A 25,072-nucleotide genomic window follows, 5' to 3' on the forward strand; every position below is an offset into this window, starting at 1 on the left:
GGATAAACTTGGGAGTTTGAGATTTACAAATGTTAGCCACTATTTATAAAAACAGATTTTTAAAAAGTTTCTTCTGTATGGCACAGGGAACTATATTCAATCTCTTGCAATAACCTTTAATGAAAAAAATATGAAAATGAATATATGTATGTATATGCATTCCTGGAACACTGTGCTGTACACCAGAAATTGACACACTGTAATTGACTGTACTGCAATTAAAAAAAGTTATTCATCTATTAATTTTCAGTAATATATGTTCCAAAAAGACAATTTCTAAACTCAAAGTCACATTCTTCTAACCAGTAGCTACCACACTAAGAATCTTTAAGTAATAATTGAAAATAGTCCCTTGACTGTGAAAAATATTGTTAGAAAAATAACCATTTGAAAATACAACTCCCTCACTAGGAGTGGGCCTCAGGAGTATTTATTTATATATGCCCATTTAGCTTATATTTATTTTATCTCTTATTTGAATGCTTAATTGTAACCAGGAGGTGTGTTTAAGGAAGGAAACACAATTTCTTTTTATATCTTGAATTGTCCACGGGCTGTGTGATTTCCAGAGTGTTTGCTTACTCACAGCTGGGGTAACTTTTCACTTCTACCTTATGGTTGAAATACTTAATGAGGGGCAAGATGAATCACTAAGAACTCATGGTCAAGCAATTCAGAAGCAATTTCACATTAAAAAGAAATCCCGGAGATGATTCCATGATACACTTAAAATCCATAGAAAATTCTTTTTATGGGTTATTTGGATGCTGAAACCCATCATTTCACAAATTATACCACAACACCTAATTCTATAATCTTCAACTCATAACCTGGTATAGAGAGGGAAATAAAAAAGTTAGTTTATTATTTCAGGTAGCACTTAGTGTATGAAAAAAAAAAAAAGGGAGAAGTCATAATAATAGAGTAACTTCATAAAAAAAAATAAAAACCTCAGTGACTCTCAAAACAAATCAAAGGTTTGAATGACAGCCATCACCTTGATCCTAATCGAGTCTAGCAACAGCACAATAAAATTTAGGAAACTAGTTGAAAATAAATGCATATAATTCTGCCTTTCCTTTCTAGTCATCTCCGTTAAATGTTATGGTGAGGATTTATCTATGCAAAGGGGAATGCTGTATGTAGTTTTAGTGCACATGTCTCTTTCTGGACTGTGAAATTCCAGACTCTGAATCCATATTGCGTGGTTTCAAATTCCAGTTCTGCCATGTGAGCCAGTAAGTTAAACTCCTTTTGATTTTTTGACTTGAGCAAGTTAAAAACTTCTCTGGGCCCCACTTTTCTCATTGTGAATTAGGATGATGAAGTGAGTTCATGTAGAGAACATTCTTAGAACTGTGCCAAGTCCATGGGTAGTTCTTAATAAATGTTAGCTATTAATATTGTTACACACAGAATGTAAGCAAACCTACTAAAAACACAAGAATATTTTTTATAAAGGTAAGATATGGATTGAGAATGGACCGAAAGAATCCTACATCAAGGAAGCACGAGGTGGAAGCTGAACCCAGTATTCCGCTTACCTGTACTCCGACAGGAAAACTTGGTTTTGTGATCACAGGATCGTAAGGTACCATTGCAGCCTTTTTCATCACTACCATCTTCACAATCTTTTTCCCCATCGCAGCGCCACAGATCGGGAATGCAATTTCCATCGGGGTGACACTGAAATTCATTTCCATTACAACCAGCAGGAGAACGAATCTCTTAAATTGAAATGACGGAGAGAGGCAGAAGGGGGAAGACAGGAGAGAGATTATGATTTTACTTGATAATATTTTTTTCAATTCTTTTCTTTCTTCAGGCATTATTATGATGCTAGAGAGGATATATATTTACTTTACTTGTATAATAGCTACAAGACTCTGTAGCATTTTCAAATTCATTTTAGAAACATCAATAATTAAGAGAAAATGTTTCTTGCCTCCTACAGATTTCCTGAAAGTGCCATGTGCATTAGAAAAAAGGGAAAGAGCAGCAAGATAATATGCAGATACTCTGTTGTGATTTTAATTAGTATCTTAACCATGAGATCTTTAAAGGGATTTTTCTCTATAGAACATAATAGAGATTTCACATTCTACTCTAAATATTTACTTTGCTTGCTCTTTTGACAACTCTTTAATTTCTTTTACACTATTAACAGGCAAACAACCAAAAAACAATAAGTACATTCTGACCAACAAAATTTTTGACAAATAATGTCCAAAACTTTGAAAGATGAACAAAACCCCAAGATAATTAAAAAAATGTTCAGCACATAAGATTTCAATCTAGAATCAGAACAGATACATAAGAATTGAATGAGGCATATGCATTTAAATTCAATTTCATCAATTAATAATTCATATAATGCCTAGATTACTCAAAACTTGATGACTAAAACTATAGGCTAAATTTGTAGGTAAGCATAAATAAGAACAAGGAAATACAAATGTTGGGGATAGAGATTTTTTACAGTATAACAATAGAAACATGAGAATAATTAGCAGTATATTACATTTTTATTAATACCTAATATTATGCGATATAATAATCAGAATCTCCAATACTGTTGTAAAATAAAGACTTCAGTATACATTTTTCTAGACCAAAATTTTAATTTAACAAATGTATATCTCTTGCAGCTATAGCCAGCAATTAATTTACATTATATCTGTAAGAGCAATTATTCTACATCATTATGATAAATTTTAAGCAAGTTCAGTTGAGTTATCCATTATTTAATGAGCCGATTTGGTAGAAACTGTAAAAATAACTAACTAACTAACTAACTAATTAACTAACTAACTTTAATTAAGTAGAGTTGGGAGACAAGAAAGGGGACCTCGCACACCCCGAGACTGCAGCAGAGCCCAACGGGAAGAAGAAAGACTTCTTTCCTGAGAAGGACTCACCCGATGAAAAGCCATTCCTTGTTTACTCCAGACCTCTCAATTTCCTTTTCCTCTCTACAGAAGTGTTCTTCTTTCCTTGCTGTAAGGAAACCTGCATATGGCTCTCAATAATTCAGACCCTGAATTCTAATTCTCTGCTGATCCCTCAAAAACCCATCTTTGCTGGAGAAATATTTGGCAGTCTTTTCCTTTTAGGTCAACATTTTGGTGGTCCATACAGGGACCAGAGAAGACAGACCCCTGACAGCTCCTGGGCAGATGAGCAAAGAGGTCCTTAACCTACAACTGAGCCCGCTGTTGCTCACTGCTTTTCTCACTGACCCTGGAATTCAAGGGCATATCTTTCTCCTGGATTTGAACTCATACCCTCTTTCCACCTGAAGCTTTCCAGACTTTATGCAGAATCTATTTAAAGGTTTGATCTTTCTGGTTAAGGCCTTGTTCTGTATGCAAGTCCTCATTTGGCACCTAGGTCTGATTTTGAGATCAGACTGCTTCACTGAAACTGGCTAATTTGGCCATTCCCTTTGGAAGAGGGGCTGCTTCTCCCCAAAATGGCTAGCCTTTGACCCACTGCTTTGAAAACAGGTGTTCTCTGAAATAGTGCCAGGTTTTTCCGTCATTGGCCTATTCTTTGGAAAGGGCTATTCTCTGGAAACTGGCTGAAAAAGCCTTTGGTCTGGCTCCTTCGGGACCAAGCTGTTTCCTTTGAATTGGCTGGGATTGCCTTGCAAGCAGTCTGAATTGAACCATTTGTGTCGCAAGCTGTTTAAGCTGTTTGAAAACTGTTTTTTTACTCTAGAGGAAAATCCTCTAGGAAATGAGATCCCAGCTATCCAAGTATTTTGAGGAATCCTCCCTGCCCCGATAGGGACTTGCTCCAACTTGATGTATTAAAGCCATGGTCCTTCCTCATGGGCATTTATCACTAAATGGACCAACCTGACCAAAGGCAATTTAGAATATCAATGACCTTTATGGGGAATTTTTGAAAGCCCCAAGCTTCCCTTCCTTAAAACCAAATTGGGCTACAAGAGCTTGACAATTTCCAGAAGTGAGAAGAATACTTATTTCAATTGGTATTTGGAGGCTTCCCAATACAATTAGGCATCTAAAATTGCCTTCCTGTAAAAGACTTTGAGATTAACTGAGAAAAATAAACGATTGAAGAAGGATAAAATGGCCCTCAAAGCCTCAGGTTCTTCTTCCTTGGCTTCTCTGTCGCAGGCTCCACTGTACCCTCAGTTCCTCCTTACTAATTCTCTGCCCAGACTTCCCTTTTTCTCTGAAACTGTCCCCACTCTCTTTTCTCTGAACTTGGCAGAACCTTAAAATTAAGGCTTCTGAGGATCCAGAGGCTCTGTCTCTGTTTTATACTCCCTGGACTAAAGCTGAACTATGAGCCTTAGTCAAAGATTTCCCCCAAAGGAACCAAAGGTCCTCACAGTTTTGCTGAGAAATTTAATACAGTCATTCAAACTTACCAACCTGGTTTCTCTGACTAGTATCAGATATATGCTTATTGGTGAGGGTCAGGCCCAGCAGTGGATGAAAACTGCTAATTGAGAAAGTCTTGAAAGATGCCCAGGATTACAACCAGGAGACCAACCTGCTATCTTATTACATGATCAGGTTCAGAAAATTGCTACGATACTTCACTGAGCAATTCTCAGGGCTTTTCCAAAACCCATTGATTGGAACAAAATTCAGGCTTGCACACAAAATCTGATCAACCTGTTCATAAATATTACAATTGACTTCAGATTTTTTTTTTTTTTTTAAAGAAAATTCTGGTCTTCCTTTTGATGTTGATTCAACTTGAGTAGCTTTTAACTCTGTGTTTATCAATGGGCTGAACCAGGACTTTTTCCTTCTAGTAAAAAAGACTGAGATAGAAGAGGAAATCACGTCCACTTCAGATTTAGTTAATCTAGCAAACCAGCCCTCTCCTACTCTACATGAGTCATCTCAAAGGAGAACTTGCCAAAATTCTCAATCTCCAATTCCAACAAATGAAAGATCTTAAACGAAACCAAAACCCCCCTAGTTTTCACTATTATTGCAAAGAATCAGGACATAAAAGATTGTTATAATTTAAGCACATTAGATGCTTTCAGCCCTCCCAATTCTTAACAGGGCCCTGCACAATTACAGGGGCTCTCACCAATCCTCCCTCTTAATCAGCTTGGAGAAACATTTCTCCAGATAGGGGACGAATCTCTTCCAGTCCTAATTGAAACTATACTCTCGATGATGCTAAATCTGACTGCTATAAAACAGCCCCTGTCTCAGAGTACTAAGAAAGTTCAAATAGTGAGGATCTCTAGTGAACCTAAGAGGTTCCTGTCTCTGAACCTACTCCCTTTTGGTTAGGTCCTTTGAGATATACACACCCTTTTTCCTTAGGTTCCTTCACCCCTATCCATTTAGGCTGAAACTTCTTAGGGAAGTACATGATGAAATTTATTTTTCCTAAAAGGGGAAAACAATTCTAGAAATTGACAGTGTCATCAAAGGAACCAACCTGGTGAATTAAATGACCCATGTATATCTTTTATTTGTTCTGTCTCTGAAGATACTAGAGGTTCTCTTGGCAAAATATGTAGACGTTCTTCTTTATGCGTCATTTTTATGGATAATAATCCTGCCTGCAACTCATCATGTTTCTCTCTTGGAAATAGCTTTTTACAATTCAGACCCAAATTTATGGATTATTTTTCATGATGTGAATTTGTTTGGACCAATCTCAGCTTCAGATTTACTTACATCATCTATATTCTGCCTTTCTTTGAGTCCTTCCTCTTTATAACCTTTAATCTCCAGGTTATAACTTAGATTACTTCTGGAAATGATCAGAGGGCTAAGTAAATAAATAAGTGGAACAGTAATACACAAGGAAACTTTGAGAAGAAATACATTTCACACTTAAAATGACCTAATTTGGAAACATTTTATAAGCTTAAATAAAATTAAACAGTATATACCAAATTTCATCCCATATTTCCATTCCTATCTCCAACTTTTATTTCTCTAAGGACAATGTTACTTCAAAAATGTCAGTAATAATGGGAGGAATTTCATGTTTCACTAATTACTGTGAGAGCAATATTTTTAAAACATATTTTGGACTTGGTTTCAAAGATAGAACAAATTCATCTAGTTCTTTTAAGTTGTGTTTCTCAACAATTAACTCAATGACCTACTGAGAAATTCTCAAGAAGAAGATTAGGTAAACTTAGAAATCTAAATAGAATAACCTGATTCAGAAAGAGACTTGTACAAGATAATTGTTGCTCTGGGGGAAGGAGTTTTGCTTCTCCTGATCCAGCAATATGGAAACTTTCCCTATACAACAGTAGTGTTTTAACTCAACGTTATTTACAGCTGAAAATAAGTTGTGGTCACACAGATCAAAGCAGGATCAATGAAAGGAGAGAGTATGCTGCTATTGTCTGAGTTTTTTCATTTCCACTTGCATTTTCTTTGCTTTGCTTGGTATTGTTTGGTTTATCTATTTGTTCTTCATAAGTGAAGGCACTCTTTTGTTTTCTTATTCTAAACAAACATTTATCTTATAAATTTTAATACAAATGTGATAGTCTAAACCTCTGTGGCATGGTACGTTATCTATTAAGTACAACAAACAGATTACAGTAACTTTTAAAATGAGGATATAGTCTGGAAGAGGAAAGAAAACATACCACTACAAACATTCAAATACCAGTGATGAAACAGTTCTTCATTTCTTAATAGTGCTCACACACACATCACTAATGTACACCACCTGGTCTTGGTTATACTATTCTCCCCAACCTGGACTGCCTTCCTGTTTACATTTCATCAATCTATGTCCATAATTTTCTTTAAGACTCACTTTATTTAAAATATCTATATCTACATCTATAAATATATATACAATATATCTAGGATTCGATCTCTAATTCCGGTGTTTATAGATTCAATAAATTCAGGAGTAAGCTTTAGGAACTCATAAAATCTCAGAAATTATATGTGATGTATTGTGTTGACATGCCCTTTTTACCCTGTGGAGGGAATTCAAGAGCTCCCCTGACTCTTACGGCAGACTCTAAGTAGAACACTAAGACCAAATTCACACATTCCTGGTAGTTGTTAACTTTTTTTTTTTTAATCTCTCATTCCATATACCTTGCATGTAAATGGAAGTTTATACGACATTCAATTTTGCTTATACTTCAAATTATATAATACTGGATTAAAAGCCAGTGAAAAAGGATCACCCATCTGCTCCTTTTGATATTGATTAAAAATAAACAAGCAAAATGGCTTCCTGAGAACAGCCCATTTCACAGAAACAGAAACTTTGGCAGTATTTATACACATGATAAGCAGCGAGATGATGTCTGAACCCACAGAATTAAAACTTAGAGCCTGCTTTCTTTACCACTGTCCCTTCATTACCTTATTGTAAAGGCCTTTCTCATGTAGAGTCTCAAGAATGAAAAAGAAAACTAACATATAATAATTGAGAAGCATCTATAAACTCATTTTTTAAATATTTAAAGTACTGCTATTAAGCCTATTTCTTTCCTAATACAATTTAATATTTATTTTATTTTGTTGTAAGGTCATGTAAATTCAGTCTTCCATAAAAAGACCAATAAATTGCAAGTTGCATGAGGCAGTCTAGCCTTCTTGGGTTTGTTTCTTCAACTGGTTGCGAACCAGGAAAGAAGAGAAATCTAAGGAATCAAATAATTTGAGTACTGTTACCCATGATCAAACATCTATTTAGTGGCAGAGAACTACCAAATTAATTTCACAATCTTTAAAATTAGCATATTGCCCTAGTGACTCCTTCATTTGCTTTTTCAACATGTATTTGTCATGATTGTTAGTTTTTTCCCCAAGTACTAGGATAGAACAAGGGAGAGGATTTACTGTTCTCACAGAACTTGTAAGAGGGGAGAAGGAAATATGTAGGCATTTGATAAATAATTACCCAAGGACATAAAGTAGATTAGTCCAGAAAGTGGTAAGTGCAGTGAAGAAAATGGATCAGAGTAATGTTACAAAGGAAAGAACATACATCACTTCTGATTTACAATTCATCGGTCAATGCTAGGCACACTGAGTGGGGCACAGTCATGTTGGTCCAACCCAACCACAAAGCTTCCCAGAAGTACAATCTTATGTGTCTGGAAAAAGGAAGAAATGGAAATATATCATGAACACTGTTGATGACCATTGTTAAGGAGTGACTCGGGTACAGAGGACATCTTGGCAGGAGTGACCAGAGATGTTCCTTTGAGAAGGTGGTATTTGAGATGAGACCAAAATGAAGGGAAAAAGCATAGCAGGCACAAGGAATAACAAATGCAAAGACTCTAGGGCAGGAAACAGACTGTTTTTATACACAGAGAAGAAAGTGAAGGGGGCTGGATTAGTGAAACGAGAGTCAAGAGGAAGGCAGGGGCTGGATCTTGTAGGGCTTTATCAACATCTATGGTGAGATAAGTTCAACAAGTATCTTTCTACTGAAGATTTTGAAACAGAGGAGTAATGATGATATAATTTAACTTACATTATTAAAAGTCTCACTGGCTGCTGTATGGAAAAAGCAAGGTGGACATTATGAGACTTGAGTGGAAGTAGGGAACAAATGACTTGTGCTGGAGTCCAGGTGAAAAATGGAAGTCTTAGTTTCTGTCTTTGAGAAGATCATAAAATAGTATATAGGGAAGTAGGCGATGTTTGCAGTTACAAAGCAGTCTAAGTGCTATGGTAGGAGAGAACACGCAGAGCCAAAACTAACATGGACTTGGGGATTTCAAAGCAAAGTTCTCAGGACAGAGGATAAGACAGCTTCAAGTCATGACTAAGAGTCAGGCAGAGGGTAAGTGGAATGGAACAAAAAATATTTCATAACAAAGTCAGCAGCATTCATAAGATTCTGTGTAGTGTGTGATAGGAGCAAGGGAGACAGAGTAAATTAGAGAGGTGGGCAAAGCCTAGACCTTGAATGACCTTGTATGCAATGCTAAATGGTTTGGATGTAACCCTAAAGGCAACTGGGGAATCACAGAAAGACCTTCTGCTGGATTCTGATATGCTCAGGTATGTAGTTTGTATCGATCACTTTGGGAGCGTTAAGAAAATAGAGAAGGAAAAAATCTCTAAGATTCCATAAATCTACAAGGGGATATATCTATATCTATATATCTATCTATCTATATCTATATCTATATATATAGATATAGATATAGATATATAGATAGATAGATACACACACACACACACACACACACACACACACATCTATTTCATTTGTCCGAACACTCAGAGTTTATACTAAAGTCAAGTACACTGGTCACACACACACACACACATATGTACACACACACACTTTTATTTCCCTCCCTTGCCACTTCTCATCCTGCCTTCTCACAATTCAAAATACTCCACAGATATGAACTACTATGTATAAAATAAACAATGAAGTCCTACTGTACAGCACAGGGAACTATATTTAATACCTTGTAATAGCCTCTCTCTCTCTCTATATATATATATACATGCCTATGTATATGTCATATATCACTATGCTGTACACCAGAAATTAACATAACATTGTAAATCGACTATAATTCAACTAAAAAAAACTACTCCAAAACTATTTCTCAATGTCTCTTAGCTCTGGGTGTGTGTTGATGTTTAGAAATGCTATCCCCTTCTGCTAGGAAACATGGAAAAAAGTCATGGAGTTTTATTTCCTCTTAACCTTCTTGCCAAATGAAATCAGCTTCTGTTAACTGTTGTTGATTTTCCCCTGGATGGAATGCTGCATTCCTCTGAGGAGCCTGTGAAGACCATTCTAACTGGAGTTCCAGGTCTGTGTGGTTCCCCAGAGTCCCACTTGCCTAAGCTTCAGGGCTTGGCACACAATCTATCTTTGTAATATGGCTGGTCCCAGTGGAGTGTTAAAATGATGACTATGTTTCTATGTATATGCTCACGCTGTTTTACTGTTATGTTTTCATGTTGCTGATGCTGGTTATATTTTTAACTAATGCAATTTTATTGTGTTTTTGCCCTGAAGCTATTTAAACTAAGCATACAATCTGGGGAATCTAATAAATAAATAAATACAGAATCCTGGAGAAAATGTGGCAACTGATGGTGGAATTTATCTCAATATTTCAATGATTTCATGTGACTAAATATTTTCAGTCAGAAGACTAGCAACTATACAGTGACAGAGATAATTTTTTTCCTTCAAGTTAAAAAAAATGAAAATAAGGATTGTTAAAATTATATTTATGCTATGTTTTTCTTAGAACACATTTTTTTTTTTACTTACAAGAAATGTTAAAGCACTCCTGAGAAAATAGCTTATAACGCTGTTGCAAATTTAATGAATTATTTAAATTGTGAGACTAATCTAGGGGAAAAACTTTTATTGTTTTAATGGAGTTTATACTTTAACTTGTCATTCGTTGTAAAATGTTTTGAAAAGTGAAAAAGCACTATGTATTGCACATGTACAAAGCTTCCTGCGTTTCTGATAATTGTCATGTGTCTGATCCTGCTTGGTTTCTAGCTTTTCAATGACTCACTATGTATTAATACTTCATGTACCAATGGTAGCTGTTGGCTGCAGATTCCTACGTGTTATTTACCTGCCCTGAAACTTCCTGAGAATTGGTTTGGCAGCATATCAGTAGTTTCATTTCATTGGCCAACAGGGTGTGGACATATGCTTGTCCCGTTTCCGTCTAAGACAACACTTAACATCTCTGTAAAGTGGTTAGACTGTCCTTGGTTTCTAAAAATCCTTAGGAGAGAGATGCTTGTTTAAACCTACCTACCAGCTCTTAAGCTATCTGGAGAGAACCTGTGTTAGGGTTGGCAGGGGTACCTGACCTGCTCTTCTCCAGGTCATGTGTGATGAATTCCCCAGGGACCACTGCTTGCTTGATGGCTATACAATCTATGATGTGAACTAATAATGAAGTTAAGCCTGGAGCCTCCCTCTTAAATCACCTTGTCCTCATCCCACTGGACCTTGTGACTGCCTGCATATTATCTAGTCTATAGATGGTTATTAATCTCACCACCCTTCCAGCCTTCCCACCTCAATGCACTTCCAGGGATGGTTTTTGTGTTTTACTCTCTATTCCAACAAACTCTTTTTACCCCTGTACGTAGTCACTGCTGGAGATTACACTGATAAGCCGTTGGATGGAAATATCAAAATCTCTCATTAGTACCTGGTAGTCAATGAAACATTTGATGATAAAGAGATCAGATTTCAAATCTTTAATGTTCAGTGTCTGAGTCAAATAGAAAAGTTGAATAGAGGGAAATAGGGGGAAAAAAGTGGATATCTAAGTACAATTCAATTATCGTAACACTACAATGTTTCTAGTGTTAAAAACCCATAGACATACAGACACAAAAACATATTAAAACAATTCAGTGTAATACATATTCTCTAGTAAGTTCAAGTATTGAAGTGAAATAAATGTAAAACAAATAAAACATTGTTTTTAGTTCATTAAAAATTTTAAATTTGGTATCTGGAACTCTACCATGAATATATTATTCAGAATTTAATACATCATGAGAATGATGAACTTCTATATTATCTAAATATAAGTAAAGAGAACACATTAATATGTTGAAATGGTTATGTAATTGAGAAATCTATTTTCCCATTCACTGTTCAAATTAACCATTTACCTTAATACACAAGTTAGATATCAAATATTAAGTAAAACAGATTGCAATATTGGTATTTTCACATTCGGAATTTACTTCTTGGCTTAGAAATATGCCTCACTCACAGGAGACTTCAAATATTTACTGGGAAAAAAAAGAGGCCATTATTCAACCTTAAAATTAAAAAATAATGTAGAATATTTTTATGTAGAAAGAATACGAATCAGCATATTATATATATATATGCATAAGCTATGTTTGAGGAAGAGCCAGAGAGTATAATTTTAAGATTATCTCTATTTCGGCCTTTTCCTCTCCCGATTATTTTTTGCCTTGTCTCAGTAAGTTTGATGTCTCATGAAACATGGGTATAAAAGATTATTCAGGATTATAGCTCTTTTAGAATGTGTCTCTACTTGAATTTTAAAGAAAGAGTTGGCAAACTGTGACCTGCAGACAAATTCTAGTCCACTACCTGTTTTTGTAAGTGAAGTTTCATTAGAACAGAGTCATAATCATTTGTAGATTATACAGTATATGGCTTCTTTTATGCTGAAAGAATGGAGTTGGGTAACTGAAACAGGCAAAATCTAAAATATTCACTATCTAAATATTTAAAGAAAAGATTTGGCAATCTGTGTTCTAAAATGTTCTAAATTCCGCTTCTGATTTACAAAACATCCCATTAACTGCATACACATCAACATAACAACATGCTGTGTTGAAAGATTCTGACACCAGCGAGTATTTCCTACCAGGAAGGTCCTGGTAGTTTAAATGAGTAATTTTATGTAACAAAGTCATTTGTAGAAAAGTTTGGGATGCAGATAATAACTAATTATCCTTAGGAAGCCCGTGTGTACACAAACACCAAAGCAGGACTGAAATAAATCCCCTAACAAAAAGTAAATAACTCTGGTCATTGTCTTGCAGGAATATAATATTCAAGTGTAAACCGAATTGATGCTGCACATAACTAAGGGCACAAAGACGGGCAGCTCGAACAGGCTCTGAAAGCAGCTAATTACTAACTGTTTTTATGGGGCAAAGGCAAAGTTTTATCCCATTGCTTATTTCTTTACTCTCACAAAGGCATGGGCACTACTCAATTATTGAGAGGTGAATTAATTATTCTGTAGATTATTCATGCCCTTTGTGTTTTTTCTGTTTGTTTTTCTGCTGAATGCCTGAATTCCTACCATTTCACTGATCATTAACCATAATTTAGAACAAGGAAGCAGAATTTAAAGACTATGGAAATTAATTCACCCTTTCCTTTATTGTTCGGCTCCATTAAAAGAGCAGGAAACAGGCTAAAATTCTTCATTAAAATGAGGTCTTTTTGTTACCTATTGACTTTATTAGGTATATCTTTTAAAAAACAAGAGATGTTACTTTGTTTAGTGTCAAGGTACATAATGATTACCTTAATATGAAAGCTAAATTTATCTAGGCATAAGTATGGAACAATTATTAATTTTCTAAACAGAAAAGATGAACACAATTGGCTTCTTTCTTCCTAGTTTTATGAATTATATTCTAAGATTTCATTTTTAAAATTATATTTATCTGATTCCTTTTAATTTTCTTGACAATCACATTGCTAGGAACACTACAGTTTCTCAAAACAGGCTTTGTTATTAGTTGATTCAAAAGCCTTGACTTTTCTTTGCTTTTGATGTAAAAGTTGTTTGCAGTATCAAGGTGAGAATGACCTTTAAGGAGCTATTTTGTCCTAGAAAACAAAAAGAGGTCTCCTATGGATAAAATCCATTAATAATTAACATTGTATGGCTATCTCAGTGATATCAGTTCCTAGGCAAAATAAATCAGTGAGAGAATAAAGTTAAGCCAGACAATTTGTATCTCATTGAAGACAGGTGTTATATCTCTCTAAAACTAGATGAAGTTTAATTTTACTTTTAATTGTGTTTTATCAGGAAACAGTCCAATTTTCATTAAAATAGTTTAAAAACATTAGGACAGAAGATTATGTGAATCTGCTGAATCTAGAACAGAATTTGGTAACTTCCTCAAATTCAAAGTCAATACTTAACTCTCAATAAAGTTCAGTACCTGAGAAATAATAGCAGGTTTTTTTATTGTGTGTTTTAGTCAGTGAACTGAAAGCATCTTCAGAATATTTTCATGACAGGAAAACAAACCTGATGACTGAGTCTGACTGTGTATGGTATGTATTGGTATCTTACTTCCTGTGTCGTTAAGATTAAGTTGTGCTGCTAAGAACATAATAGTTCAGCTGAGATAGGATATGATACAGACTGGAGGTCAAAAGATGTCGGTTTTAATTTCCATTCTCTCTGTGCTTAAATGTGTAGCCTAAGTCTTCTGCTAAACGTCAAGTTTTGATTCCTGCAGTGCCCTGAGTGGATTCAGTTCCCTAGGTAGGCTACTGTCTCTTTCTGGTTGGCGGTACTGCCAGGCCTTCCTAGATTTTCCACAAAGAACTTGGCATCAACATTTGAATTCAAAATCTCCTCTGAAAATGTCTTTATGCATCAAAGGGCTGAGTCTCAACATCTCTCACACAGAACATTATCAGCTCCTCCCAGGAGGCAGCATCATGTTTCTGTTTCTGTTATATGCACATAAGGACATTTTTATCTAGCTGAGCCCTTTCCCTCGTCTGCACAATAACAGAACTAACTAAATGATCCTTCAATTTTCCTCCAGCTTCCTAAATTTTTTGAATCTATGAGGTAAAACTTTTATGGCAGACAAACATATTATTTGGGTGACTGAAGAAACTGTGTGGGAACATCCACTGCTATTCCAGTGACCAAGTTCCAGAATCCACTTTATCGAAGAGAACTGGCCGGGGGGTGGAGAATGGAAACAAAAAGAGAGACAGACTTCCTGTGATGATCTGATGTAATGGCCCAGGTCCCTTCTAGTGTCCTTTGGAAAATTTCATTACAATGACGTACAGTAAGTAGAAAGGTTTTTCTTTCTCATCTTAAACAGAAAGTGAGCATGCAATGGAGAACGAAGTAGTAACTGTTTGGGGGTCATACAAATGTTAATGCACAGAGAGTTAGAAAAAGAAGAGAGTTAGATTATACTCCAGAGCTGCAGAAGCAGACAGCTGGAGAAAGGAATAAAGAGCAGACAATCTTTGAAATTCCAGCTGTATAATCCTAGGCAAGTCTCTTAACCTCTCTGAGTAATCCTTATTCTGAGCATTGAACGGAATAACAAATGTAAAGTGCTTGGCAATTTGTGGGTTGCCAACATAGGTTAACTCCTTCTTCCCTTCCTGTATTATCACTAATGCCATCTCCTCACTGATATTTACTATTAAAAATAGATACAAAAAAGATTTAAACTTTTCCTACCTTTCTGAAACTTTCTAGTTACTGAACAGAGAGGACATTAAAAAAAAAAAAGAAGTAAACAACAATAAAAGATAAGAAAGACATTCTATTTATTTTATTTTATCGAATCTTGGGTTGAAATTGCAAATATTTGTTGAATAAATCAAAGTGACTACACTGTATGATGGAAACATATATGATTAGATTGGTTCACCTAGTCATGCACATCATCATGGAAATAAACTCCAGGGGGGTAAGATGGAAGAATCAGAAAAAGCTACTAAATGTATAAGACAAAACAAATAAGGGTTGATTCTGAGATGCAATTAACTTTTGTGGTCAAGAAATAAAGACTCTTTCACTCAGTAATTATTTACTGAGCATTCACTCTGTATCAAATATTGTACTTGACAATGAAACTACAAAGATAAAATTATTCTAGTTTCCTTCTCAAGCTGAGAACAAGGAATAGTGAGGTGAATGAATATGCATGCATGAATGAATGAGGACAAAGCCCAACAGAAATAGAAGTTTCCAAATCAGAAACCAAGTTAAACAGTTAAAGCAAAAGAATACAAGCATGTGTGAGCATGTACATTAATCATGCTATACATTTGACTGCTTAATGGATTTGGGAATTGGTTAAAGATTATTCATAATAAATCAAAACTGAAGGGTCAATACATGCTAAATCTTAAATTTGCATTTAATTTTTATTTGTGATGCAAATAAGAGATCACATGTTCTAGCATCACCCAGCTCATTCACTTAACGCAGCAGGTAGTAAATAATATTCTCCTTCTAGACAGCCAAACAGAAGGCATTAAGGGACAATAACCATAAATCAGGGTCAGATGCTCCCTCAAAGTAAAGAAAATCCAAATATTTGAGGGATGTTTAAATTAAATTTAAAAGAAATTACAAAACGTGGGAAAAATCTATTCTAGAGAAAACTTATTCCCTTCTCCATCAAGTCTATGCTGAAATTATTTGATATAAATTTTACAACAATTTCTAAATGGAAATTAACCTGGAAAACAGCTGTCTAAAGATACTGAACAATTTTCACGTTTACTGTAGAAATGCCTTACTCCTTCGGTGAAATATGCTTGAGATTATTCCCAAAAAGACTATAAGAATCAGTGAACATTTACATAACTCAAGTGATTTAAACTGTCAACAATGAGGTAAGATTAATTCTATATATTTGGTATTTTATAGATATGACATATGTCCAGTGTCTCTTTCCTTCTCTCTCAAAATTTTTTAATATTCTAGTCAGAGAGGTAAAGACTTGTAAGAAAAGACTGAAGTCTACTTTTAACTTTATTCTCAATGTTCTTACAAGTAAAATCACATTTTTTTTTTACAAAACCTTTTAATACTTATTAACAGCCAGGACTGAGGCTCTAGAGGAAGTTCCCTCATACCAAACTCTTTGAAGGTCTAGCCTCACTTACTTTTCTGCTTGGAAAAACTATTCACCCAGTAGCTACAAAAGGATAGCTACGGATAAAAGTACCAATCAAAGGATTCAGAACAAAAAAGGAACCAGAACTAAATTCATGATAAACAGGCATAGAAAAAAGAAAGGAAACCATGCGTTGTGAATTGTCTTTCTACTCCATTTATGCTTGTAGACTGAGAGTGTGTGTGTGTGCGCGTTGGTGCACACAGCCATGCATGCTTGCATGGTGATATGTAAAGATGCTGCATCTTCTTTGCCTAGTAAGGGAGTTTCGAAGAGAAAGTAAGAGAAAGAGCAGCATAATACAAAGGAAGAAAGAGATGAGTGTAATCTGCAAGGCGACTAATCATTAACACCTTTCGCATATATTAATTACACTGATGATGAAAAAAAATGATCACTATAGAAATTCTTTTCTTGAAAGTGGTATCAGAAAGAATAGAAATTGAATGTAAACTCAGGAATTGTCTGAAATAGAGATTACATATGGAACGTTCCAATTCCTAGTATCTCCTGCTCCTTTACTATTAAAAGTGAGTTCAAGAGTATTTTCTGCCCTTTTGAAAGCATCTCAGTTGAGAGAAACTGCACCATATGCTGTGCTTACCCAGGCAGTGTAGAGCAAAGTGCTGAGCAATTATATGGTGGATATGATCAGCTTTGACAGCCAGTCTTGAAACTCAAGCCAGAATCCCCTGCTCTTTCTTCCACAGCAGGTTCTGGGACTAAATTATATGACTAATTGCATCAAACTTCTACTTTACCTTGGCAATGGCCTCACAAATCCTGCATGTGCAAAATGACTTTCCCGATCGGCTCTAACAATTCTTTGTGTCATGGTTATTTTACAACTTCTATATCAGAATACATAAAATAATGATGGATACAAATACATAAATGCCCTTCAAACTACTTTGGACTGTCTTGCCCCACAGTCTTCCCGAATGCTCCCTGTCCTCAATTCCTGTAGCCTGTATTCACCACACAGAGGATTTGACTAGGGAATCCTGGTACCATTTATAATCAGATAAATATAAATTAGTTCAGGATGTTCTCCTTATTCTTTCCTTGAAACATGTCCAAGAATCATGTAGGTTATCTGGACCATTTCCTTAGTATATTACCATAATCACATAAGAAACTCACAGCATTCACATTGACAGTATATCCTTTACAGTAATGTGTTAGTCAAGTGGAGGTGCTCTAAAGATGACGGCCATTAACATTAACTAGCCACTGATTGTATCATCCAAACCCCAGTAACCATCTAGAGAGCCTGTGAGGGGATGTACCACTTACTCTGGATACTCACGAAGTTAAAGCAATCTCTCCAGAACTTAACGTGCAATGATCATTTTAACTTCAAGATAAATACACATAGAACAAAGGGATGGGATCTCACTTCTGAGATGAAAGCAAATTAACATCGGGGCAATTTATCTTTCACAGCATATTACGGGGGCAGTGCCAGCAGGCCACAGATGTACACCTCATGAGGAGCCGAAAAAGACATCTGTGAGGTGGGGGGAGAGGTGGGGGGAAAGGCAGGAGATATTCAAACCCTAATTTAGTAATGAAATGTCAACTACATCCCAGATGGATAGCTCACATATACAAAGAAAAACAGGAAAAATATCTTTTTGTACACCTTTCCCTTTTCCATGCCAGATTAGTGATGAGCAAAAAGTTCTCTACTAGTGGACCAATTAAACTGAGAGAGAAAAAGGACACAAGAATGAAATAAGGGGGAGCAGGGAGAGAGAGACTGATCTACGTCATTCTTTTCGATGTTGAAGCAAAACTAAATTCAAATATATTCACATTAGATTTTATAAGATATTGTCACAAAAATGTTCTTAGCCATTTTCTGTTTCCCTTATAGCTTCTGTCATGTCCTCTGCCAGGAAAGACATGAGTCATGTCAAGACCACTGACCATGAGGATCTGTGTTTCATTGTCTCGTGGCTCACAGGTGATTATTTAGCCATATCTGGATTATGCATATGACTCGTCTAGCCCAGGTCACACAGGTAAAATAAAAATCAGGCAATATATCTTTTAATAAATCACTTAGGGAATTCACAGAAAGCTAGTTTTATTCTTTTAAGAACCTAGTATTATGTAGATAACCTCTGTAATTGCCACTGTTTCCAGTATTTATAGTTGACAGAAATGGAGAGGGAGAGAGAAGAAAAAAAAAAGGGAGAGAGAGAGAGAGAAAAGGAATCCATGTCAGAGAAAATACTTTAGAAGCTTTCTATTTTATAGGTGGTCAAATATTTGCAGAAGACAAAATGATTCCTTTCTTATAGGGCCCCCTCGGCCCCACCACATCAAATACACCATTTCGTTGTTTTTCTGTTTGCACACTAGATTTTTTTTTTTAACTAAACAGGAACCATGTTCTTTTCATTCTTTTATCTATCCTTGGGTCCAAGCACAGTCACTGGCACATGGAAAGTCCTCAATAAATCATTCTGGAATAAATGAAAGCGTGAATAACAAACTCTTTCAATCCCTTAGGCAGAAAGAAAATTTCTAGTTAAAAATGTTACTGTTGCCTGAATGTTTGACAGGCTAATGATTCTTTTTGTGATGTTTCCAACATGGTTTCTAACTTATCAACATGCCCTATGGCTAGTCAAATTTTGCAAAGTTATCCATGCAAATACCAGGGTCAGGTTGCCCAAAGATATGCTGAGAGCCACGGTTATGATCTCCTTCTGCTCTTAGCTTACAGTCCAGAGGTCAATTAGATGGAATATATTGCCATTTAATAGGGGATGATTCCTAGCCTTTAAGGAAACAACAAATTTGGTGTGAAAATAAGGGAAAAATTATGTCCTCCTTGCTCTTTTGTTTTCTTTCGGGATGGGTTTGGGGTTTAGCCATTTAGAAGTTGGAGGGGACTGAAGGAGTAGTATGTAAAGCATCTAATGAAATAGGAAGTGAAGACCACAGAAGAGGGTGTCAAAGTATAAGAAGAAATTAAGGTGAGAAATCAGAGAAAAGAAAGGAAAAAGGAAAAGTCAAGAGATCAGCAAATTATTTTATACAATTTGTCACGTACATGTTTTTATCTGATGAGCCACTTTTTTTTTAAACAAAATATTCACTCTAAAATAGTCCAACTATTATGTATCAGTTTAAAATGAGATTTCAGATTCAGAAAACTACTCACCTTCTCTGGTACAACTGACTTCATCACTGAAGTCTCCACAGTCATTGTCACCATCACAGGCCCAATGGCCTGGGACACATCTGCCACTGGAACATCTGAACTGATTATCAAAGCAAGAGTGAGCACAGCCAAGCTCATCACTGCCGTCCCCACAGTCGTCATCTGGAAAGAAGCATCAACATGCAGGTAGTGAAAATCGATCCAGGGAGAAAGAAACTTTTTCTTGTGAAATACTTGACATTACTTTTTGATATTTAGAATTTTCTTCCGTTATTGAAAAAAGGAATGTTGAATCAATGATCAACACTTCCCATGAGCCGTGGTACAATTATTTCCAATTTTATTATTTTTAAAAAAAATTTGTTTGCTTTTTGTGGGTTTTTTGGGAGGCAAAGGAGGTAGTTAGGTTTATTTATTTATTATTTATTTTAATGCAGGTACTGAGGATTGAACCCAGGACCTCGTGCATGCTAAGCATGTGCTCTACCACTGCTATTTCCAATTTTATTCTACTTTGCTTCTGATTTAATACCAACTAATAAACTAAGGGGAAAAAATCCTTGACTTTGGATTTTGAAGCTTAATTTCTCTTCATTCAGAAATGACTAACCACTGACAATGAACCTATGCAGCATAAAATAATTACGACATGGGAAGACAATGGTGATTGTAGGAACTTCATGAAATGATACAGCTTGTGATACAATTTTTGATGGAAAATCACTATTTAGACCTATAATCTTTGTGCCCCAGAGTTTATAACTGTACCTTTAATTCAGACCCTTCTTCATTTGTCAACATGAAGGTTCACTGTGTACCTTTTCCCCACTGGCTCTTAAGTGTGTAATTATGCCAGGAAATTATTTGTACACTATCATTAACAATGATTTATATTCTTTATTAACAACTATTGCGGGAGGGAGATGAGAGGAATGCGAAGTGAAATAGATTAAATTGAAATCAAGGACTGAGAATGCATCGGTTTATAGATAATTCATTTACCTGTATTTGGCATAATTTAACATAATGATACAATCGAACAGAGAAAAATATCATCTGTACATAAAAAAACAAGGTGACTGAGTTGAGACCATCTGGATAACTCTGCAATAATTTCCAAACTGCTCCATCCTGAGGTTACAGACCATTTCACATAAATGCTCTGGGGAACTTGGACTGTCCAGGTCGTTTCCTCAAGTGTTCCCTTCACTTGAGGTTTGTGGACTTAGACTAGGTTCTGCGTAATATCTAAACACAAATCTCCATCAAAGCTCCCAGGGGCAGATACTGAGCTTTATTATCTTTAATGCTAATCCCCACTGACATTCCAGCTGCCCTCTCACCACCGTCTTTGCCATTTTGCTTGACTCGGCAAGCTTCTTTTACAAGGTACCCCCGCAAGAGGCCGAGCAGCACAGACCGGTGGGCCCCCACTCCCATCGGTGCAGTCTAGTGAACATTCGTTACTTGCCAGAGTCGCAGTGCCATTTGTTGCTAATGCATCTTCCACTTTTGCATATAAATTGAGTTAATGGGTCACAAGTTGGGAATTCTGTGAAAGATACAAAAACATCCAATAGGAGAGATGTTACCGGCTGGGTTTGACTGAATTTGTGTCCCATTTGATAATATGATTAGAACTCCACATCTCTCCTCCACAAAAGGCAGAGGAAACATTGGGTAAACAAATACAGTGACAGTAACTTATTGAGGACACAGGATACACATACTTTTAGTATCTTTTAAATGAGGACATTCCAGTGACTGAAAGCCAAGGAGAATCACTTGATAAAGGGCTGTTTAGATCCATTAAACTGTCAATTCCCTGCACCAAGAGGCTCAACCTCCTCTCAGTGAGGTGACAGCTGGTTGGAGCTCTACTCTCCTGTGCTGCGAAATAACGAGTATGTGCTTTAAAAGAGACAGGCCTTTCTGAATACCGAGAGCCAGAGTAGGAAATTTAGGTCCGACTTTGCCTGAGCCGTATCAGCATCACAAGTTGAAGGTAAGACAACAAAAATACAAAACCAACCAACAACCAAGCAAAAGAACTCAATAAATTTAGTTTAGTTGGTATTATACAGTTATAAAAATTATGGAAGTGTGAATTTTAAGTTAAAAAAAAAATTCCCCGCTGATCAAGAACAGCAAAGAATTAGATTTCAAAATGAAATTTTAACTAGTTAAATTAAAAAAACCTCCTTTCCTAACACTTAGATAACTGTAACAACAAAAACCTAAAAACAAACATAGAATTAGCAAAGAAAATGATTTTTAAAAAGAGATCACTAGCCAGTTCAACGAATTAGCCAATTCCCCAGACAATGTTATGTAAGATCAGATTATCAACACTGATTGCAGGAGGAAAAAGAAAATTAAAAAGGGAGTAATAACAAAAAAAATATAATTGCCAAACAGATCATCCAAGGAATTCAGAGTAGCTTACTGGCATTTCCAAGGAGAAAGCTTTTCATACATGGTAAAAGCGATTCACGTAGAGTTTACACGATTTGCCCAATATCAGACCTTTTAGCTCTCAAGACAATATTCATGGAATCATACATCCCCACACATAGGAACTCATTTAATAGACATTAAAAAAAATAGAAAAAGAAGGAGAAACCTCCATCAGTTCACTGACATAAGGACAGAAGAAAATGTCACTCATAGATTCTTTAATACTGCTCCTCTGACAGCTGGAGTCAAATTCATTTTGTGGCAAACATCTTGTTTAATCTCTATGACAACTGACTTAGCATCACAGCCTAGACTTGATAGAAGGGGGCCCATAAACATTTTTAGGTTGTATTCCTTATGTTGTCTCAGACGTAGCAAGGTGGCTGAGCAGGCTGGATTTAGGTTTCCCAAACTCCTTTAGTCAAACCTGTTCTTACCTATATAACACAATTATTTATCTATTGATAGTTTTAGTTTTGGAGTTTTGAGTACTATTATATTCAGAGCAAAATATATGAATACTAACAATATATTTCTTTGGTTAAAAAAGAAAGAAAAGAAACACCACTGATTACATCCAATCACTTTAATTGTAAAGAAACTGCAATCACAAAAGTCTGGCTTGCCTAAGGTTAAGAAGACGGGTCTTTAGAATTCAGTTTATCGAACTCTCCATCCATCACTCTTCCTACCACACCCTACTACCACCTTCCCACCTTATTTGAATTTCCATCCATGAATGTACCTAAACTATTATTTTACTCTACCTATATTTTTAATGTGTCTTAAGCTTAAATGTTTCTCACAAGTTGCTTCAATACGTCAAGTAGAACTTCCCTGTGTCTATTAGAAATTAGTCTCTAAATACTTCCACTTTTTCACCATTTGATTTACAAGTTTTGGGCCATACCAACCACTACTGCATAATTTTATAATGTTGGAAATTCCAATCATTTTGAAGTTTTGATCTCATCTTTGCATCCTTAACACTATCTACTTTTAATTTCTTTTTATAGGATAGATCATAACCAAGATTTACTTGATCATTTTTGTCACGCTTCTTTAGGTTTTTGTTTTTGTTTTTGTTTTTTAAGATTTTAAACACAGCCCTGACCCAGGTACCCGTTCCATCCAGCTTTAAAGGCTGACTCATGGTCTCGCACTTGCATGTGCAGTTCGCTCCCTGCACCTTCCCCCCATCACAGGCGCTCTGGCCTATTGGATAAGGCTGCCCTCACCCACCATGCCATCTTCCTTGGGCCAGTGGTTCCCTGCACTGCATTTATGCGGTCTGAATGGTGGTTACCATTGGACCCCATGTGGCCTTGTTCTCCTGATGGGATGTGGGCCTGTCTGGCAGTCACACTCCCCATGACTCCTTGTCAGTCCTATTCTGAATCATCTCTTTTTAAGAGGACTTTACAGAGTCCCCCAAGTAGTGATTCCATTCAAACATTAGGTTAGTGAGCATTTCCTTAGTACTTAAACCAATGAAGCACACTGGTGATGGTATCTTCAGGAAATAAGAATCGTAAATGACGTTGCTATAACACCTATAGAATTTTTGTATTTTTCCTTTAAAAACTATAGCCTTTTAAAACTAAAAGTCTATATTAACACATAGTTCTTGGCACATCACTAGTAACCAGAATTAAAAGTAAAATGCAGGCAAGTCAGTTTTGTGTGATTGTGCCAAAGACTTATTTTGTAATAGTTTCCCCAAATAATATTTCACGTTAAAATTGAAGGATAAAATATTCACTTATGTTCTTAAAACGGAGAAAGGGGTCACCTCTGTAGCCTGTAAGAACTCCCCGTATCATGTAGCTGAGGTGGGAAAAGAGAGTCCCCAACGGTGTCAGAAACATGATACTCAGTGACCACTCTACAAGTGGCAGCCATGTTTACTATTGGTAACCTACCCACAGACAACATACATTTCTATGATTTCATAACTAACAGGTAGAGAAAGTGGTAGCTTCATCCGAGATCTGGCTGACATCTTGGATTACTCACCTCGTTACTTCTTAAAAAGGATTTTCTTTGTGTAAGTTTACCTTTGAGTATCTATCCACCCGAGGTATTGCCATTTGAATGGAAATTATTCTAAAATTGAACAAATCTTGATTAAATTTTCCAATTACCAAAGCCATGTCCTGAGCTATGAATTTTAGAATAGAAGTTTAACTTTTTGAAGCCAGAAAATGTGGTCAGAGCCTAAATATGATTCAAAAACAGAAGAAAAAAGGCGGCAACTGCTGATACGTGGAGACAAAAGACCGTATCAAAAGCTATCCATGCAGCAATCCAGCAAATACTCTGACATATGAGAGGAAGTACTTGAAAGAGAAATGAAAATGCCCAAGGCATACTTTAATCAATATTTCTAAAAGGGTTGTTTTTTAACCTGACAGATAATGAAAACTTCAGTTTATCTTTCAACAACCAACATGAATGTTGTCAACAATATGTTTTCTTCCTTAAATAAGTAAGTGTTTTTAGCATTTAGAAGATGGACAGTAGACATGAATAGGGACTTTAAATGAAGTATCAACATAAGTTATGGTTAAAATGAGTAAGCAACTAAATGCAGACTGTAAGATGTGATGAGATCTCATTTTAAAAAATAACATTACATCTTTTGGCATCAATAATAGGTTAATTCACATTTTAAAGTCTCTTTTCTACAAACTTTGGAACATATCCAACATTGTAAGTTTCAAGGGAAAAAATAAATCACCCCAAGCATTTGGAAACTTCTAAAACTTGGCAGTACAGGCATACCTCAGAGACACTGCAGGTTTGTTTCCAGACCACCTAAATAAAGCAAATATTGCAATAAAGCGAATCACATCAATGTTTTGGGCTCCCAGTGCATATAAAAGTTATGTTTACGTTATCCTTTAGTCTGTTAAGTGTGCAATAGGCAATAGCATTATGTCTAAAAACTATACAGACCTCGATTAATAAACACTTCATGGATAAAAAATGCTGACCATCATCTGACAACGCA

At 35.8% G+C, this 25,072-nt stretch overlaps 1 protein-coding gene across 4 annotated transcripts in view; it reads right to left on the reverse strand.

The window, feature by feature from the left end:
- LRP1B (LDL receptor related protein 1B) overlaps window positions 1-25,072 on the reverse strand; it is a 1,592,931-nt gene that overhangs the window by 604,743 nt on the left and 963,116 nt on the right. For 3 of the 4 annotated variants that reach the window (XM_031451350.2, XM_064484731.1, XM_064484733.1), the window contains exons 19-21: window positions 21,074-21,154; window positions 19,603-19,764; window positions 1,545-1,727 (exon numbers count right to left, since the gene is read on the reverse strand). In XM_031451350.2, coding sequence (XP_031307210.2) covers window positions 1,545-1,727; window positions 19,603-19,764; window positions 21,074-21,154 — 426 coding nt within the window. The remainder of the gene's footprint in view (window positions 1-1,544; window positions 1,728-19,602; window positions 19,765-21,073; window positions 21,155-25,072) is intronic. The other variant, XM_064484732.1, reaches the window with a different exon arrangement.

Source organism: Camelus dromedarius, chromosome 4 (genome assembly GCF_036321535.1).
Source record: "Camelus dromedarius isolate mCamDro1 chromosome 4, mCamDro1.pat, whole genome shotgun sequence".
Taxonomy (NCBI): domain Eukaryota; kingdom Metazoa; phylum Chordata; class Mammalia; order Artiodactyla; family Camelidae; genus Camelus; species Camelus dromedarius.